This window comes from Schizosaccharomyces cryophilus (genome assembly GCF_000004155.1).
Source record: "Schizosaccharomyces cryophilus OY26 unplaced genomic scaffold supercont4.5, whole genome shotgun sequence".
NCBI classification, from domain to species: Eukaryota; Fungi; Ascomycota; class Schizosaccharomycetes; order Schizosaccharomycetales; family Schizosaccharomycetaceae; genus Schizosaccharomyces; species Schizosaccharomyces cryophilus.
The window spans coordinates 230073-249352 of record NW_013185628.1 but is presented as its reverse complement, the minus strand read 5'-3'; the positions used below and the strand labels follow the sequence as shown (position 1 = coordinate 249352).

At 39.2% G+C, this 19280-nt stretch overlaps 7 protein-coding genes across 7 annotated transcripts; 4 read left to right on the top strand and 3 right to left on the bottom strand.

Moving 5' to 3' along the window:
* Nucleotides 1-69: 69 nt before the first annotated feature.
* SPOG_00786 (uncharacterized protein) lies at nucleotides 70-1519 on the bottom strand. Its single transcript, XM_013168963.1, has 3 exons — nucleotides 1097-1519; nucleotides 832-1012; nucleotides 70-763 (listed from the first exon to the last, which is right to left on the bottom strand). The coding sequence occupies exons 1-3, from the start codon at nucleotides 1301-1303 to the stop codon at nucleotides 513-515; spliced, it is 639 nt and encodes a 212-aa protein (XP_013024417.1). The 5' UTR covers nucleotides 1304-1519; the 3' UTR covers nucleotides 70-512.
* Nucleotides 1520-1559: 40 nt separating this feature from the next.
* Nucleotides 1560-4207, bottom strand: SPOG_00787 (histone acetyltransferase complex subunit Nto1). The gene is made up of 2 exons (XM_013168964.1): nucleotides 3825-4207; nucleotides 1560-3741 (listed from the first exon to the last, which is right to left on the bottom strand). Exons 1-2 carry the CDS (start codon nucleotides 4174-4176, stop codon nucleotides 1787-1789), a joined length of 2307 nt encoding a protein of 768 aa, XP_013024418.1. The 5' UTR covers nucleotides 4177-4207; the 3' UTR covers nucleotides 1560-1786.
* Nucleotides 4208-4452: 245 nt separating this feature from the next.
* Nucleotides 4453-7525, top strand: SPOG_00788 (translation initiation factor eIF3a). The gene is made up of 2 exons (XM_013168965.1): nucleotides 4453-4517; nucleotides 4563-7525. Exons 1-2 carry the CDS (start codon nucleotides 4479-4481, stop codon nucleotides 7317-7319), a joined length of 2796 nt encoding a protein of 931 aa, XP_013024419.1. The 5' UTR covers nucleotides 4453-4478; the 3' UTR covers nucleotides 7320-7525.
* A 189-nt stretch (nucleotides 7526-7714) lies between these two features.
* SPOG_00789 (DNA primase large subunit Spp2) lies at nucleotides 7715-9728 on the top strand. The gene is made up of 4 exons (XM_013168966.1): nucleotides 7715-7916; nucleotides 8003-8198; nucleotides 8442-9033; nucleotides 9069-9728. Exons 1-4 carry the CDS (start codon nucleotides 7751-7753, stop codon nucleotides 9495-9497), a joined length of 1383 nt encoding a protein of 460 aa, XP_013024420.1. The 5' UTR covers nucleotides 7715-7750; the 3' UTR covers nucleotides 9498-9728.
* On the bottom strand, nucleotides 9637-12835 carry SPOG_00790 (19S proteasome regulatory subunit Rpn2). The gene is made up of 2 exons (XM_013168967.1): nucleotides 12677-12835; nucleotides 9637-12625 (listed from the first exon to the last, which is right to left on the bottom strand). Exons 1-2 carry the CDS (start codon nucleotides 12720-12722, stop codon nucleotides 9777-9779), a joined length of 2895 nt encoding a protein of 964 aa, XP_013024421.1. The 5' UTR covers nucleotides 12723-12835; the 3' UTR covers nucleotides 9637-9776.
* An 806-nt stretch (nucleotides 12836-13641) lies between these two features.
* Nucleotides 13642-15798, top strand: SPOG_00791 (WDR68 family WD repeat protein). The gene is made up of 5 exons (XM_013168968.1): nucleotides 13642-14130; nucleotides 14195-14431; nucleotides 14479-14720; nucleotides 14771-15319; nucleotides 15368-15798. The coding sequence occupies exons 1-5, from the start codon at nucleotides 13888-13890 to the stop codon at nucleotides 15390-15392; spliced, it is 1296 nt and encodes a 431-aa protein (XP_013024422.1). The 5' UTR covers nucleotides 13642-13887; the 3' UTR covers nucleotides 15393-15798.
* Nucleotides 15799-16036: 238 nt separating this feature from the next.
* On the top strand, nucleotides 16037-19211 carry SPOG_00792 (transcriptional regulatory protein Spp41). Its single transcript, XM_013168969.1, has 2 exons — nucleotides 16037-16855; nucleotides 17117-19211. Exons 1-2 carry the CDS (start codon nucleotides 16655-16657, stop codon nucleotides 18419-18421), a joined length of 1506 nt encoding a protein of 501 aa, XP_013024423.1. The 5' UTR covers nucleotides 16037-16654; the 3' UTR covers nucleotides 18422-19211.
* The last annotated feature ends 69 nt before the right edge of the window (nucleotides 19212-19280 follow it).

Genomic DNA, 19280 nt, shown 5'->3' with positions numbered 1-19280 from the left:
CATTCAGTCACCGAAGTTCACCGAAAAGCCATATACGCTGCCAAAGAAATGAAGCATGAAAAAAGGATTGTCTATTTTAATTTAATGAATGAAATAGAGTTAATTTGTTTTGTAGTCGAAAGTAGATACTAAGTTCTTTACAACTCTTGTTAGTTAGACTTCATCATAGTGCAAGGTCTGTGACATGAATCCATGTACCATTCGTAAAAGCCTTTTAAATCGTAAGATGTAAAGTAAGTTCACTGACCACATGTGTTGTCCTCTTGTTTCAGTCTTCTAGGGTTTAGTGAAGAAATATGCCATGATTCTGTTTCCAAAAGTCATCGTATTGATCACTTATTGAAATTAACCGCTTCACATGTAGGCCTTTTTCTTGTTTTCTTAGTAGTGGAAAAGATGGTAACTCTGTAATTTGTTATTCAGGAATGTAAAATGAGAATAACCATCATTACCAAGAATATTCATCTGCGTCCGTTACATAAGGAACACTGATAGAAAGTTTAGTGCGAAATCTAAAGTGATTCTACCTCACCACGAAAAATGATTTTACATTCTTTTGCAATCGCTATAGAGACGTTTCGTGCGCCCATTACCTGCTCCTTTGTAGCACCGTGATTTAGAGCACCCTTTAAGTGGCCTCGGAGCTGGGGGTTCACATCTTGCGGGACGAGAGAAGCGATGATCATTAAACTGGTTTCTAAAGGAGAGAGAATTTCGTTAAAGGAGAGTACTTTTCCGTATGCATAGTCGATAGCAATATGAGCTGCAGAACCGAAAGACGTTAGAAGTTGATAACCTACTATAAACCCTCTTACACAAGAGCTTACTTACCCAAGTCTGAAGAAGAAGACTGCATTGAATTGAGAACTCGTTCTGTTACCTTGCCATACGTCTTTTCAAAATATCTTTTACCTCGCTCAGAAGTGTTAACATATTCATCTGAAGATCGACTAAATTCATTTGGAAATGCGTTTGGGAAACACTGAGCCATTACGCGCAAAGAGTTGATGGTCTTGGGATTCCAGTTAGTATAGTTAATGTAAAAGGTCATTCAACATCTTTACACTTGCATGCAATTTCTCCAATGCAAACTTACTCTAGGAAAACCAACCAAAGGAGCTGACTTGACCAAGGCTTCGCGCAATTTTGTAAACATGGAAGGGCCTATATGTTCAACGGCCTCTCTTGCGACTCCCCCAATACTTTCTGGCCGATTGCTCGACGAATACGCTACTACAGAAACTATATATAAGTTCGTAGGTTCAAGTAATCCACTAAATCTTTGAAGAATTGAGGTTGTCATTATGGTTAAACTATGAATCAATATAGCGAATCCTTTCTAAGTATAAATGCGTTTGCTGGATGAAAATCTGGTGTCAAAAGGATAAAAATAGAAAAAGAAGAATGAAAAAAAGGACTTAAAGTAGAAACAACTTGATAAATTCCAATCAAATTTGTTGGTCTATGAATGGCGCTCACCAAGACATCTCTAAATTCATAACAATTAAGGATAAGATTTATTATAAAGTGCTAAGACTTACTTACTAGAAATTTTAGTGGTTGAATAACAATTCGAATAAAAAATTAAAATTAAAATAATATATTTATGTTGTATTTATAATCAATCAACTCATTACAAAAATTACAAGTCAGTGGTCCATAGAAAGAAAGAAAGTAAGGTATTTCCAAATAATAACAAAACTATTGTTACGCAAAAAAGAAAGCATTTAAACATTATTAACATCCCTTAAAAACGGTTTAACAAGAGAACCGGTCAACGAGGGACCTATGGTTCATCCGCTTCATTATTTTTGGTCATTGAACGCGTTCGTCTCGCTAAGTTCGGAACACTGTCGGAGCCATCGAAATTCTTAGCCTCGAATTCTTCCTTCTCGGTATCTGAATTTTGGTTCTTGGTGTTAATTTCTTTTAACACTTCCCTTGGGCCAGCTTCAGGTGCTTTTACACCATCTAATTGTTCATTTTGTATACTTGAGGAAAAATCGGACAACGCAAAACGACCGTATTTTCCCTCTAGACTGAGATTTATAACAAAACTCTCCAGCATATGGAAAGCTTCTTCGGAAGGAGTTTCCAGCTTTGCTTGCTCCACAGTATCAACAAAACAGTCCGGCCAACCAACGCATTCGAGTCCTTCCAACTTTAGTGACGGGAAAGATAAGTTTCCACGGTCATCTTTCTTGAATGATTCAGAGCTGCTTTGAGCATCTTCAAGTATTTTCTTGGCTTTCGGCTCAAACTGCTGAGCCAGTTGCACAGCAGCGGTAAGTTGCTCCATGTCATCTATACTTTGAATAAGTCCATCTATGTTCCAAATATGAGACAAGTATTGTTCCAAAGTAAATAAATCATCAATATCGTAACTTACAACCAGTTGTTTCAAGGAAATCCAACCAATCCACCCGTGCTCCAAGGGAGAATTAAAGATACCTTTTGTGTCCAACTGGCAAATTCTTTCAAAGCTGTCTTCTATGAGTCTTTGTAAAGGAAAATAAATAGTAGTCAAAAATTGTTTTCTTAACTGGGATAATTCACTTTTTATTCGCTGTCGACGAGCAGTCAATTCAACAAGGGATAAGAGGTCTTCATATTGTCCACGAAGCTGCTTTGCAATGTCTAGAAAGTGATAGCGTCGTTTGATGGCATTCACTGGAAGATTTACCAGTTCATCTGCAAGTCTCTGAGACCGTAACAATGGTGCGTCTCGTCGAAACTTGCGCTTCATTTGATAGTACTTGCAAATGTCAATAATAATAACATCCAAGTCATTGGTATTGTCATTCAACCGCAACTCTTTGAGTGTGGACGTTACTTTTTCTACAATGTAGCGAGGTAATGGTCGAAAGTTCCAAGGTTCTTCTGGAACAGCAGAAGGTGCCCGACAAGCAACATAGTTTAAAGGGACATCATAAGCCATTCTCCTATAATACTGAACAGCAAGTGGATAAAGTCGTTGAAGGGCACCTTCGAGATGAGAAGGAGGCGTATGTTTATCGCAGAAACATTCTACCTCTGTTTGACTATAATTACTAAAAGGAGGATGAATTTTGTAATAAAATCCAGCACGCCTGGCGCAGGTAATATGAAATGCTGTGTAACAGCTTTTCTCAGAACATTGTACACAAGCACCCCAGCGTAGTTTGCAAACACAGCATATGAGCTTCCAGCGAGATTTAGGAATAGCATAAAAATCCCGAACCAAATCCAAGCGACCAGCATCATGAAAAGAGATCTCAGGAACTGCCATTGCACAAACAGTATGACACCAACGGCCATCGACAGTTGTGCGGAAAGCACCATCACGATCAGGGCAACAAACACAGGATATGACATCGTTGGCAGCAAGTAAACACCGCTTACAAAACCACTGACCCTCAGGCACAAAGGGAATGCCATAGCAATTTTGGTGAACAGCCATGTTGCAATTATCACAGAAAACAATGACATTACTTGTTTCACAATCTGACTCATTACAGATAACACAACGGCCATCGAGCTCATCTTCTATACGAACAGGTTCAATCTTGGGAATCCATGCATCTAGCAAGAGCCAATGTCGAGCGATAATGGTAAGCATAATTTCAAGAAATTCGTGGGATAGAGGTATCCAAGCAGGATCTGAGGAGGCTCGCGCTTCATTGTAGTAAATCAACCACATTGCATCTAGCTCATCCAGGTCATAAGAAACCGGAAATTGGTTATCATTATGAGGATCTTTAGCTATAAATTACAAGGTTAATAACATTTTTGCAAGGAAAGAGTACACAGGATAGAAGGCGCTCATAGTACCAGGAGAAACATACCTATAAACCTTTGGAAGCGATCTGCTGGTAAGTTGCATTTCGTAGTAGTATTGTAACCACATTCCTTGATCTTTGGAGGCAATGTGTCGGTATGATAATCTACTACTTTGATGTTTTCAACTTTTGCTTCCGGAAGCGTCTTGACCACATACGAAGACGTCGGCTGGTAAGAAAAAAGAGAGGAATCAATTCCGGAAAGTTCTGGATATGTATTTTCGATGACTTCTAGCGGCTCATCAGTGCGTAAATCGGGATAAAACACTCGATATGAAATCTCCTCCCGTGGTTGGAAAGCAAGATCCTCCGGCCTTAGTAAACTTGGACCATCCAGTGAATTTGGTATCGCTTGCATGAAAAGCTCAGCCTGTTTAAGAGTCCTTTCAAAGCATATTTTCAGGACTTTTCTTCCCTATGACCTGGTATTAAGTCCATCCCTATATCTCGGTGTACTCCCTTATCTGTTGTTTAGGAAGCTCGCTTGGATTTGTACAGAGATCATACTAACGTTAAGTGATACAAATGTGTTATTTCATACGATTATATAATGAGAAGTTATATTACTGCATCGAGGTTCGTTCAGCTCCTATGCGCTCCAACGCACAAATTTCCTTACAAAAAATTTACCAGAGCAAGTTTAGTTCACAACCGCACAACATGGCACCTCCTCAGGGAAAGCCCGAAAATGTGCTAAGAGTACGTTTTTTCACGTAAATTTTATTGAAAGACTAACATCAGTAGCTTGCCGATGAGCTTATTGCTCTTGATCAGCATGGGTCTGCACTCCAGTCCCTTCACGAGACCATCGTCTTGAAAAGGTCCAGAAATGCCCAAGGCTTTTCTTTGGAACCTATCATGATTCGCTTTATTGAACTTTGTGTCTTTTTACGTAAAGGTAAAGTCGCCAAAGAGGGTCTCTACATGTACAAGAATGCTGTACAAAACACCTCGGTGACCGCCATTGAAAATGTCGTGAAGCGCTTCATTGAGTTGGCCAACGAAAAGGTTCAAGAAGCTCAAGCTAAAGCTGACAAGATTTCTCTTGAATATGTCGATGATTTGGAGGCTACTGAGACTCCCGAAAGCATCATGATGTCTTTCGTCTCAGGTGAAATGTCCAAGACCCGTACGGACCGTGCTTTGGTCACTCCCTGGCTCAAGTTCCTTTGGGATGCTTATCGTACTGTCCTTGACATTTTGCGGAATAATGCTCGCTTGGAAGTCATGTATCAACTAATTGCCAACTCGGCCTTCCAATTCTGCTTAAAGTATCAACGCAAGACTGAATTCCGTCGTCTTTGTGAATTATTGCGTTCTCACCTTGGAAATGCCTCCAAATTCTCTAATGCGCCTCATTCAATCAATTTGAACGATGCTGAGACCATGCAACGTCATTTAGACATGCGTTTCTCTCAACTCAACGTAGCTGTCGAGTTGGAGCTTTGGCAGGAGGCTTTCCGCTCAATTGAGGATATTCACAGTCTTTTAACATTCTCCAAGCGTGCCCCTTCCCCTGTCATGCTCGGAAATTATTACCGCAAACTTATCAAGATTTTCTTGGTTTGCGACAACTACTTGTTGCATGCTGCTGCTTGGAACAGATACTTTACCTTTACAAATGTTCAAAAGCCTGCTACTGCTAACTTTGTTATCCTCAGTGCTTTGTCAATTCCTATTATTGATGCCACTAGATTTTCAGGTCCTCCCCTGGACGCCGAAGATGCTAAAAACAAAAACGCTCGTTTGGCCATTTTGCTCAACATGTCTAAAGCCCCCAATCGTGAGGCTTTGGTTAAGGATGCTGTTAACCGTAATGTTTTGAACTACTGTGATCCCGCTATCCGCGATCTTTACAGAATTTTGGAAGTCGATTTCCACCCTTTAAGTATCTGCAAGAAGTTGCAGCCTATTTTGAAGAAATTGGCTGAGAACACTGATACCGCTCAATACATTCGTCCCTTACAACAAGTTATCCTTACTCGTCTTTTCCAACAACTCTCCCAAGTTTATGATGCTGTTTCCCTTAAATTCGTTATGGATTTGGCTACTTTTGATGAACCTTACTCTTGCACCTCTGGTCAGATTGAAAAATTTATAATGAACGGCAACAAAAAGGGTGCTTTTTCCGTTCGTGTCAATCACATCGAAAGCTCAATTACTTTTGCATCTGATCTTTTCACTAGTCCAGTAAGCTCTCAGGTGGACACTACATCTTTACAATCCACCCCTGCAGAACTGATTACAAATCAACTTTCTCGTATTGCGAAATCGCTTACTAGTGTCTTGATGCGTTTTGATACTGACTTTTGCCTTCTTCGTAAGCAACAATCTGAAGCTGCTTATGACCGTGCTTTAGCTGGTGTTGAGCAAGAGAGAAAGGCTGTTATCGCTCAGCGTAGCTTGCTTGAGTTACGTCGCGGTCAAGCTGATACCTTGGCTACTCAGCGTGAAGCTGAACTCGCCGCTCAACGTGCTCTTAAGCAAAAACAAGAAGCCGAGGCTGAATCTCGCCGTGTTCAAGATGAAGTTATGAAACGTAATGCTGACAGAATTCGCCGTGAAAAGGAAGCTATTCGTATTGAAGAAGCTAAGAAACTGGCTGACGAACTTAAGGCCAAGGGTGGATTGGAAGTCGATGCTGAAGAGTTGGAACACTTGGATGCTGATAAATTGAGAGCTATGCAAATCGAACAGGTCGAGAAACAAAATAGAAGCATGAATGAGCGACTTCGTGTTATCGGTAAGCGTATTGATCATTTGGAACGTGCCTATCGTCGTGAAGCTATTCCCCTGTTGCAGGAGGATGCAAGGAAACAAGTCGAACAAGATCGTAAAACCTTCATTGAAAGAGAGAAGCAGCGTAGAGAGATCCAAGAACGCAAGCATGAAGAAGCTTTGGAAGACAAGAAACTGTTTTCTAAGTTTGCTTCATATATTCACGATTACAAACAAAGCATTGATGATGAACGTGAAAAAGCCTATCAAGAAGCTTATGCTCGTGCTAAGGATGTTATAGAAGCTGAACGTGAAAAACAATACGAGATGATTTACGAACAGAAGTTAGCTGATGCAATTGCTGAGGCTGAAGAAGAAGCTACTAAAGCCGCTGAAGAAGAAGAAACGCGTGAGCGCAGAGAACAAGAAGAAAGTCAACATAAGGCCGTAGAAGAAAACGCTCGTGCTTCTAAAGAAGCCAAGGAGCGTGAACAACAGGAAATGAGCGAGAAACTTGAACGTCAACGAGTGATGCAAATGAAGCGTGAAGAAGACGCTGCTCGGAAGATTGCTGCCAAGAAAGCTAACTTGGGCTTAGCTTCTCAAAGTCCTCCACCCGTAACTGCATGGAAACGTGGTGGTGCTACCGCTGGTGGTGGTCAAAGATACGTTCCTCCTCGTGCTCGCGGTGCCGGTGCCAGTGCTGACACTTCTCGTGAATCCGTGACACCTCCTAAAGGAGGAGCCTACGTTCCTCCTAGCAAACGCCAACAACAGCAGTAGATTACTACTGTCATTAGGGTTGCATAAAAATGTAGGGCTTAATAAATTGTCTCCGAGCGGAGAAGGAATTTTGAAATATTAAAATGCAGAATGCATTTTCTGTTTGTTATTAGGTTTGAACTGAATCACTGATACTCTAATAAATAAATCATTTTCAGATTTAATACATACTTATATCAGCTAGGAAAAAGCGTTCGTAGAACAACGTAATGTAATTGTGAATGTCAATGTCAATGACTGAGATTAAATGTATTCAGATACTTTTTACATTAAATTCAGTGAGTCAGCATGAAAGAAAAAGGTTTAATTTTGAAGTTTCTGATTTGAATGATTTTAAGCCATTATTTGCAACCTGAATTTAATATTGTGAGGGCCGACTCGACGCGTGGGCTCCCCAATCGCAAGTCCGAAAATTTACCAGTCAGGCTACCATGTTTCGAAGCACAAAAAGCAGGGCGGTAGAAAGAAACAGAAATTTTGCAAGAGATGTACCAGCAAACGTTAGTTACCCTACACGATTAAATTTTTACTTGAATCCACCCCATGAGGAAATCAGTATAGAAGAGTTTGAAACATGGGCAATTGATCGACTTTATGGTAAGTTCAGTGTGCTATATATTCTTTTATATCTACTTTTTATTTATCAAATAAATTAAACGGCTTCTAATCCTTCTGGATAATAGTATTAGGCGAAATTGAGTCAGCCCTTTTCCGGAATAAGACGAAAAAGGAACTGGATATGATTATTAAACGCGTCGTTGATAAACACTTGCCCATGAGCAGTAATATGGCTAGAGTCGTCAAAGGAGCGGGCCTAGACGAAGAACGTAGGAAGGACCATTATTCTCATTTCATTTTGCGACTTGCATTCAGTAGATCGTAAGTAAAAAACATTATATGACTAAAGAGAGATTTAAGACAAAGTTCATATCTGTGAAGGGTGCCTTTTGAGAAGTTTACAGCCGGAACATTTTCGATTATTTGTATCGAGTTAAGATGCTCGCTCAAATGCTAATCGTTCGGGTTTTTGACGGAAAAAGGACGCGCTCTCTTTTATTTTTAACTTGAACCTCTTTTGGTGGATGTACATTACAGATATACTAACATGTTTTTTGACAATAGAGAGGAATTAAGATATCGATTTCTTCGTGCTGAATCTGCTCTCTTTAAATATAGATTTATCAATGAAGAAACAAGAGAGCGCCAATATTTTGTTGACAGCCTTAATTTTCAATGGAATGCAGTTTCTAAAGAAGAGAAAAGCCAGTTTTTGAGTAAAATCCAAGCCGCGTGCCAACGAAACGTGGAAAACGAATCTTTTTTTAAAGTACCCTTTATAAAAGTACCTGACTTGGTGGAACGAAGAGCTGTCTTTGTTCACAAAGGTTTTGCATATGTACCTTTTTCAGAACAGATAAGTATCGTGATAGAGGAATTTGAGAAAAATCTAAAATCATCTCTTGAAAATACAGCAAAAGCTTTACCGCGGTTAGATGAAGATGATCGTCTTTTGCCTATTTTAAATCATCTCAGTAAAGGATTTGTAGCACCAGAGCTATCTGTCGCTGCAGCTAAACCTGGTGAAGTTACAGCAGACCAGGTTGATAGTCTTGTCCCTCATTTTCCCTTGTGTGCCAGGCATCTTCACAATGTTTTGAGGAAAGAAAAACACCTCCGCCATTTTAGCCGTCTTCAGTATGGCCTTTTCTTAAAGGTATATTATTTTCAATTTCCTTTACTAACTTACAGGACATTGGCCTATCTGTTGAGGAGGCTCTGATTTTCTGGAAAAGTAGCTTCTCTAATACTAACGATGACAAATTCAATAAGGAGTATCGTTACAATATTCGCCATTCTTATGGTTTAGAGGGTAACAGAAAAAATTACAAGGGTTATAGCTGTCAGCAAATTTTGACAGGACCCCAATTGGGACCTGGCGATGCTCATGGTTGTCCCTATAGAACTTACTCACTCGATAATCTTGTCACGGCTTTAAGTACAATGGGTATAGCACCAGATTCGTCTGGTTGCCGGGAAGTAGTCGATGCTGTAAAAGGTCGACATTATCATATCGCATGTACACGTGTCTTTGAGTTAACTCATCCTCAGAAGGGTACTTTAGAAGAAAGCATTCACCACCCTTTGCAATATTATCAGCTCAGCACAGAACATCAGTAAAGGCCTGATGTAAAAAAACCTAAGCATTTAATGAAACTAAAAAAGGGGATATGGAATAGCAACTACTGCTTTTACAACCGTCCGTTCGTTTAATCTTACTTTTAACTTCCACCTTTAGTGGCCACACTGTTAACAATTTACGTTCTCATAACCTACAAATTGATTATATTACAAGCTTATATATATTGTATATATTGATAATAATCATCTAGAATAAATCGTAGCAAGCCGTTTCTAATATTTACTTTTTTTTTTTCACCTGTATATGATAGATTTAAACTACTCATCATCATCAAAAGGGTATTCGAAGTCCTCTGGTGGTGCCGCCTCTTGCTCTGAAGGTTCAGCATTAGCCTGTGGGGTTGGAGCATCCCTACTCAACTCAATCAAATCTGGGGCTTTGTCAGATTCACGATCAATCAACATCAACACGCCACCAGTAAATTTACGAACTGGATAGTATCTTCCATTAGCATTAAATGAAATGTACGGTAATTGAGCAGGAACCACACGAGTAAAGTTTTCTAAAACTTCACGCTTAGGTTCTTCTTTTCTAGTTGATTCAGACTTGGTAGCGTCATCAGGTTTTTCTTCATCAATATCCATAGCACTGCTGTCTGCCTCTCGTTCATCGGGTTTCTTGTCAACTTTCATATCGTCTTCAGTCTCCTTAGCATGTTTTTCACGCTCAGCGCGCTTTGCTCTTGCCTTTGCCTTGACCGTAGTTGACAGTACAGCTGTTTCGACCTTTTGAACAGCTTTAGCAGCAGGTTGGACAGTCTTAGCAGGATAAGCAAATAATTTAGGCTTAGCATTAGAGACAAAATTAAACTTAGGGCCATCCAAGTTTTGGTTCAAGCCAATAAGTGCAGTCGGAGAAAATGAAAGTGACATAAAATGAGTTAAAGGGAACCAGTACCAATACTGTAAGAAAACTGCCAAACCTACAACGGTAGAAAGCCTCAAACTACCGGTAGCAGTCTGAAGGGCAATAGTAACATTACGACCACCAGCGTCGATAATACCTTGGGCTAAGGTAGCTCCCAACTTGGCCAATGCATCTTCGTGTTTCTCACCGATAACTTGCTCAAAATGCTTACGAATTCCTGAAACCTTAGTATTTAAATGTTCATTATGTTGAGTAAGAATCATTGCTTGAGCAATCATAGCACCTTGGCGAACAAAGTCAGTAGCATCCTCAACTAATCGGCCAAGCAATTCCAAAGCGGCATTAGATCCAGAGTTAGCACAAGCAATACCGAGAGCAATTGCACTACCATATCTAACATGAGGATTATAGCTATCAACAAGGAGCTCAACTGTAGATATTAAAACAGTAGAGTCTTTAAAGCAGATAAAACCTAATGCACAAACAGCGGCCCGTCGCACATCATCGTTAACATCACTAACAGAAACATGAAGAAGCTTGCGAATAATCTTGCTATTACCAGTACCACAGTAAGCTAAAGCAGTGGCAAACATACCACCATAACGAAGTACAGGATCGGAGTCAGCATTTAGTTGTTCAATTATACTGTCAGCTTCTTGTTGGCGACCATAAACAATTAAAGCAATGCCAATACCCAAACCACGGATAATCTTCTCGTGTTGTGTCTCATGAGCATATTGCAACATTTCATCGATAGCAGTAGATGATGCAGTACCGAGCATGATAAGACCCATGGAAATACCAGCAGCAGAACCAGCAACGGCATTGTCGTTAAAAAGCACGGTTTTAACGGCATCAAAAAGACCTTCGTCACGGCTAGCCATACCAGTAAGACCTAAACCAAGGATGAGACCATATTGGACCGTTTCATCTTCGGAACGCTTCAGTTGCTCACGCAAATAATCTGTAACACCGCGGCCGTGATTGGCATTGATGAGACCCATCGCATAATAAGCACCACCCTCAGAATAAACGGAACTAGACGGAGCATCTTCTTCGGGTAAATAAGGGCGTACAATATTCATAGCTTGGTTGTAGTAACCTCTATGAATAACACCAAGGGCAGCAGTGGCTGTAAATTTGGACCAGTTGTTCGCTTTAGACAACCAAGAAAGATTTTCGCGGAAAAAGTTATCATAAGAGGTACCAAAATTCATGAAGGCATTTGCAAAAGTAACGGCATTATGGAAAATTGAGTTTCTGGATTCAAGAGAATCCTTTGTCTTATTTAAAATGAGCATATCCGTATTGTTATGAGAATATAAGAATTCCCGATGATATTTAACAGTTTGCTCACCAGACAGGATATAATGGATCCGGGAGATTGGTGAAGATTCATCGACCTCTACGTTCTCGGAGTTGCCTTCATGATCTGATGAGACAGGAGCAGGTAAGAGGTCTATGACACTGTTTAAAAATTCTTGAGGAGCAGAATCCTCTAAATCAAAAGCTAATTGGTAGGCAGTCAATAAATTCTTGTCATCACTTTGAGAAGATAATTTCATCAAAAGCTTCGCAGCAACGGAAGCGTCATTCAAGTGAACTACGCACTTTCCAACAGAGAAATAATCTGGCTCATTCTCTACTAAAAAGGAGCTCAAAAGAAGACGCAAAAGACGATTGCGAAATTCAATATCAAGAACGACAGTCAACACCAACTCAAGGACATAAGGTTTTAAATCATCATCTTTAGCAGTATTCAAAATGTATTCAACTAAATCAAGACGATGAGCTTCGATTGCAATACCTAAAACATGTCGCCATTCCTTGTTGGCATAGCATTTTTGAAAAATTCCCTCAACGACTCCACTCAAACGTTCATCCATAGGCTCAAGTTCATAATTGGAATAGCGCTCAGAGCTTTGTTGAATAAAAGTGTCAATACACTTGAAAATTAGGGTTTCTTTGAAGCTGCTGTTTTTGTCTTGTAAAAACTTTGTACCGGAAGCCAAAGCAAATTGGAGGGCTTCATCGTATTCACCCAAATAATAATAGACCCTTGAAACCACTAACGCTGCCAATTCCCGTTCAGGAAAAGAGCGATCTTCATACATAACTTCAATTTTTGTAACATCGTCAGAAATCTCAGGCCATAACTGATCTATAAATTCATATATCTTTAACAGTGCGTGTATCTGTAATTCTTTTTCTGATTCGTCCAGCAGGGACATCAAACCACCTAATAATCGTTAGTCTTTTTTTACATTCATTAAATAATCAACCAACATACCTGCTGATGTAACGATAGAGGTGCTTTCTGGATACACCGTAGTCATTTTAAAATAAAAAATATCCTGTCTTGCAATATAGGAGGAAATGCAACAGCAGGCGGTATTTCGTTGTTGGATAATTGTTTAGGTCCGTCCGTGCGTTTGGGCAAGGTTTTGATTTTAGTAAGGGTAGGGATTATTCTTTTGCCTTCGATGATTCCTAAGGTTATATAACAGTATCGAGTACTCAAGCAGCAATATCGTATTATGTCGTAGATAATGAATGGAATCTTTCTGTAATAAAATGTTATTAAAACGATAATTTTGGTCAGCCGAATGTATGAAGCAATTCATTCTATTAAAAGGAAATCAATTCCAATGCTTTTTTCCTGTCTAACTACTCTTTTTCATCTTGACAAGTCTTATATAGTAACTCAATCTATATCTTATTTACAGCGTTTTTCAAATCCATATATCAAGTGTTTACTTATTATTGTAATGGTGGTATACAATTCATTTGGAATCCTTTAGTTTCATTTTCCACAGTGTACTTTACAATAGAACAAAAGGTACCTGTTACGAAGCATCTGTCCTTGTATCTAATAGGAAATAGAATTATCATTTAGTATATTTTACTGAAAGATACTGTACAAAAGAGTACTTGAATTGCCTAATCGTTTAGGATTGATGAAGCACAGTACGACGTAATATTAATTTTCGCTACAATTGAACTTCGTCGAAAATTCATGCTAACATTAAAAAAATATAATAAATAGTAAAGAAAAGGATCTTCACACTTGCATCCATTTAGTTCCATTTAATTCACGCAAAGAAGTCATAAATTCTTGAAAACAAATTCACTTTATAGAATTATACAGAGGACTTTAGTTGAAACAGGTCATATCCTTCTCTATTTAGTATGATAATATCAATCGTTTTATATTCTACTAAAGATAATACTTTGAAATGTTTGAGGCTTTGCTGTGCTGTGCTGTGCTACTGCGGTTTGTTGGTGTAAGTATAATTAAAGGACTATGATGACACCTTCTGTCGCCGCGACTGAAAGGCTGCTTGTCGAAAAGGTTAGGTATTTACGTTTGTCTCCAGCCTTCTTGTTGCATATCTTCTGTATTTTAATTGTTCGTTTAATTCAAGTTGAAAAGTGGGTGCAGTTGATACCTACGCATCATATCCTCCTTAGGTACCAGGATTTGGGATCGACTATAAAACCATGACGGATTTACGAAGAAACCGCTATTCTATTTCTGCAGGAGTAGGAAAATCTACTTATGATTCTTTTGGACGGTTTTTAAGCTCTCCTAGGCGGCCTTTCCCCAGCAAATTCAATAGCGAAAACGAACGGTCGGGATTTGATTTTCCTTGGACACCTTACAGTTTAGATTGGTTAAAACAAAGCAATGATACAAGACAATGGATTGCTGTAGGGAGTTTAATTGAAGAGCCCGCCAACAAAGTATGTCGCTTGAAAGATTGTAATAAACATCAACACTTTATGATTCCAATCTACTAACTATCAGATTCAAATTCTTCAAGTATCGAATTCGGAAGGAGATAAACCTGCTGTGAAAAAGTCGCTTTCAACAGCAAACGATTTAGAGTATCCTGTCACCAAAGTGATGTGGAACCCTCCATCATTAAACTCAAACAATTCTACGAACCTTTTAGCATCAACAGATCAAAAATTAAGACTTTGGAATGCTCCTACAGAATCAGGAAATACTGCCTCTCTATCATGCCAAGCTGCTTTATCCACGGTACGTATGACGACACATTTTTTGGTCCTTGACTAACATAAGTTCAGCACGGGAAAACTCACAGTAGTGCTCCCCTCACTTCTTTTGATTGGTGCAAGGTAGACCCGTCTTTAATTATCGTCAGTAGTTTAGACACAACGTGTACTGTTTGGGACGTGGTTGCTCAACAATCGAAAACCCAATTGATTGCTCATGACAGAGAAGTCTTCGATGTTGCGTTTACAAAAGATAATGCCCATGTATTCGTAAGCGTGGGGGCTGATGGAAGTGTACGAATGTTCGATTTACGGTACGTTTAAAATTGATTTGTATTGACCAAGTGTTCTGACATATGCATAGTTCTCTGGACCATTCAACTATTATCTATGAAGGAGATAGCAGTTATTGGAAACGTACTGGAGATACAAACAGCGCTGTTAGTACTTGTAGACCTTTACTGCGGTTAGCCACATGTGATGCGGATGCCAATTTGATGGCTACCTTCCATCACAAATCATCGGATATAAAAATGATTGATATTCGAGTGCCAGGAACAGCATACTCAACTCTAAGTAGTCCTCGAGGTGGAGACGTGAATGCTGTGAGCTGGATGCCTAATTCGCGAAGCAAGCTAGCTTCATGCGGAGATGATTGCATGGTTCATTTATGGGACTTGTCACGTCCTTTGAGCTCTACACCAACACCAGCTCGCCGAGGATCGAATCCTGTTACGCCGTCTGGCTCAGCGATACCAATATCAGAGTATGCTACGCCCATGTCAACCGCTCAAAGCACGGGTTCATCCAGCGAAAACCGTTATTCTCCCATTGCTTCTTGGAAACTCGAAAACGAAGTAAACAATATAGCTTGGTCTGGTAAGCAAGACTCGATCGCTGCCTTGTACGGAAAGTAAGTCCAATATCTTTGAAAACAACAATTTATTAATCATGTACCTAGATCATTAGAGCTACTCGCGTTATAATTTGTTAAACGAATGGTCAAGATAAGTAGGATCAAATGAAAGAGATATGAGTTGATTTCAAGAAAATCTATTTTTCAACAGCACTACTACTACTTAATAGATGGAAACCCCCCAAAAAAAACAAAAAAAACAAAAAAAAATGGAAGAGAAAAAAGCGTAAAAAAAATTCTCATCGTTTTTCGACAGACTCTCTAACCTTCGTTCTCATGTTTCATAAATTATGCCAAGTTTTCTTTCCCTGGATTCTATAATGATTATTACAATTAAAGATATATTGGTGTGTGTCCAATCTATTTAGCATTGGCATCATTATTACATTGGAGTTTTCTCGTACTATCGTAATCTAAGATAGACGTTATAATAATTTAACAAATAAAACAAGCTTAGCGAAAATCTAGTATTCTGAGGTCCACGAATCTGCGTAAACGTCTCTAAGAATAGCGGTAAGGTTCGTAATGTATCTTTAACTTGAATCTTTTTTCTACGCTATTCTCAAACGTCGTAAATGGAAGCCAAGTCACTACTCTAAGCTAAGAAAGAGGCACACACTATCAAGAATCAGTCACAAAGGAGACTGCTTTGTGACGTTGCTTTCATCGAGTATAAATAGTAAATTGGTTTTTTTTTGGAAATGTTTATAAGAGAGAAAATAGTATAATCATGCCACATGTAACAACCTAACTCGAAGTAGGGACAATCTAATGAGACGATGAAACTCAAAAGCGCCTCCTCTACATTCGGTCATAAACGGGAATAATCAACAACCATCCTTATTACATGCATTGATCATATGTGTCTGCTTGAATTCTCCTCGTAAAGCAATATGACTTGAAGTAGAAACTGGGTAATCATTTCGAGCACTACCATGTAATGACCTACGATAATGACTACGTTCTTTATACACAGTATACTTGGGCTTTCCTTCAAAAACTGTACTTTAGAAACGAAACCCAATGGTAGTCGAACGAGAAAATTATGCAGCGCTTCATATGACAACGAACTTCGTTCGGAAATGTAATGCATACTTAATGTAGATGGAATATATCGTTATTTCGAATAAGAAATAGTTAGCGAACAAAAGAACGAAAACGGTATTCGGTAAAGTGGAAACGAACCGCGGATAATCCTAGGGATTGTTTAGCCACCTGACTGGTGGAGGTGGTTTCGCTTTCTTAACTACACAAACAACGAGAATCAATTTGGAACCGTTTTCAGTCCGCTAGATCACTGAGGAAACATATATATGCGTGGAGAAACCCAGAATGACTGAAGACGGATTGACAAAGCTGAACCTGGAGGCATTTTTAGGAATGTCTGGGAACACCCAGGAGCTGTTGGATTCACTCGGTCTCTCAGCCATTCCGGACTTATCCAACTTAGGATCTTTAAGTAATAATAACAATTCTGCCTTATCCTTTGATCCAAATGATCCGTCTGCAGCTGCATTTTACATAGCTCAACAGGTATGCTAAATTTTTTACCGACCCGGAAATTGAGAAGTTTGCTTTCGTTATGACGGTTATAGTCTCGAATTCCTCTTTTGTGTTCGCTATACATCGTATACTATAGTTTGTTAAAACACATGTCTTCTTGCAAGCAAGCTTAAACAAAAGCAATGATACGGGGACTTTATCTTTTGTTTGGGTTCACTAACCTTGCAGCCGCTTGGTTGCTGGGGTTTATAATTTGCATTTGTTTGATGATTCTGACCTATTTACAAACAGGTAGCTGCCATTGAGCATCCTCCTCCTCCGAGGAAGATGACTTCCTCTGAGAAAACGCGCTCTGAAAATCGGGAACGGAAGAAGCGTTGGAGGGAACAAAATGAGGAGCGTAATAAAGACAACGATTTGCGTTGTCGTGTGAACAAAAAGGCCAAAAAACTTTTTGGTAGCGAACCGAGTATCGAGAAAACGAACTGGATTGAGGCTGAATTCAATCGTCGCCATTCAAAACGTAAAGAAAAGGAGCGTACCTCTGCTCAAAACAATACGAGCAATGGCGTATCCCGTTCGAATTCTCAAGGACTTTTGCCCGATTTAGATTTGTTGGCTACAAACTCTTCTGCTAACGCTGTTCTTCAAGGATCGGCTATCAATAACGCTCTCAGTGCTCTGGCCAAAGATCCCAACCTTATCCATAATCTCTTGACCCAAATGGATTTTGATCCAAACAAAAAAACCGATTTGAATCTTGGTGCCTTAAACGACGTAGTCCCTAACCCTCAAATTCCTCAACCAGAACATGAGTTATCTGCTCTTCAAGAACACAATGAAGCCCATGATGCCGCTATGCGACAATTCGAACTTGAACGCCAGCAAAGTGCCATTTTACCTGGCTTAAATGCCATTGATGGTTTACAAAACTTGCCTCATCTTGATTTTACAGATCCCGCCGTTACTAGTGCTCAAGGTCAAGCACAAGCACCTTTGCATCCTTTAATCTCCCAAACCGACAATCATTCCATTTTTTCTGCTCTTTCCGATAATTCTACTCCTGCCAGTGTTGCAGATCCTAGCTCCGACTTCAATCTCTCCCAGGTTATGCCTCTTGATCTTCTTGCCCCCTCGATTCATGCTTCAACTGTATCATCTCCTGTGTCAGAAGCACATATGAGTTTTCCTTCTACAGATCTTTCTCATGCTAATCTTTCAAATCATGATTCTTCTTTACCTATGCGTCCGAGATCTCAAGCTCGCGATAAGCACCGTGCTTTCCCATATTACAGCAAACGACATGCTGCTACAACTCCGTCATCACCGTTCCATACAAATGCCACTACTTCCCCGCAGTTGTCTCCAGTTGATTTTTCTTCGCATACAATTAGTCGGCCTCAATCTCCCTCCGCTTTTCCTTCCTTTGGTGAAGTAACTTTACCGCCCATTTCTAGAGCCGACACCACAACTGACATAACACCTCCTCAGTCAGCCTCTAGTTCATCGGCTTCCGAGAAATCACATGCTCTTGGTTTCCCTCCGTTACCTGGGCAGAAAATTGAGTTTCAACGATCTTCAAAAGCTAATAAGTAAAGGGGGATGAATTAATGTCAGGCTTATTAAGCTAATATTTTGTTTAATTCTGTGTATAAAATTACGGTGATTCGGGATATATGGAAGCTGCCATACCGATCTTTTATCCGTGTAACAAAAGTTGCATAAAAAACGGTTTGATTTTGAAATTTAGATGTGAAATTAAGCAAACGAGTTTATTAGATAAAGAGAAAAGTCGGGGTTTTTTTTTTTTTTACTATCTGTTTAAACATTCTGATGCTTTCTTTGCTGGTTGGGAGAGTTAAAAGATTCTACTTAGCTGAATTTAAGGAAGAATCAAGACTCTGCTATTGCTTTGCATTTCTTTTTAGTCATTGCCAATTTTGGTTGTTTATGTACGTTTTCTTGTTATAATGTTTTTTTTTGGGGTTTTTGTCGGAAAGCAAACAAATTGAACTTGACTACTTACTTACATGTGATGTTTTGTTACAAAATATAAAGCTGTTGAATATCGTTCCGTCTCTTGATTCATTGTTCGTTTATGGTACTGCTCGTCGGTTTTTGTCTTTTTTACTGTTTTGTGAAGGATTTCATTTTAACTATTTGCAAATTGAATTCTCTTCTCGCCATTGTTACTTTAAGTGTAATGTTTTAGTTTGATTTATTAGGGGTTTATATATTACATATGAAGTCTTCCATTTTTGTTAATACTTCGTTGGTGTAATAAGCTGATGGTAAATGCTTTTACAGTGGAAGACCTAATAATAATATAATCATTGGTGTTATTCTGCTTCTTTAGTTTTGATTGCTGTAAATATTCAAATTGGATAACAACCTATGCATTTCTTGTAGGTGTCAGGTATGGTAGTTCTTATTATTAAAAGATAGAAGTAATAAA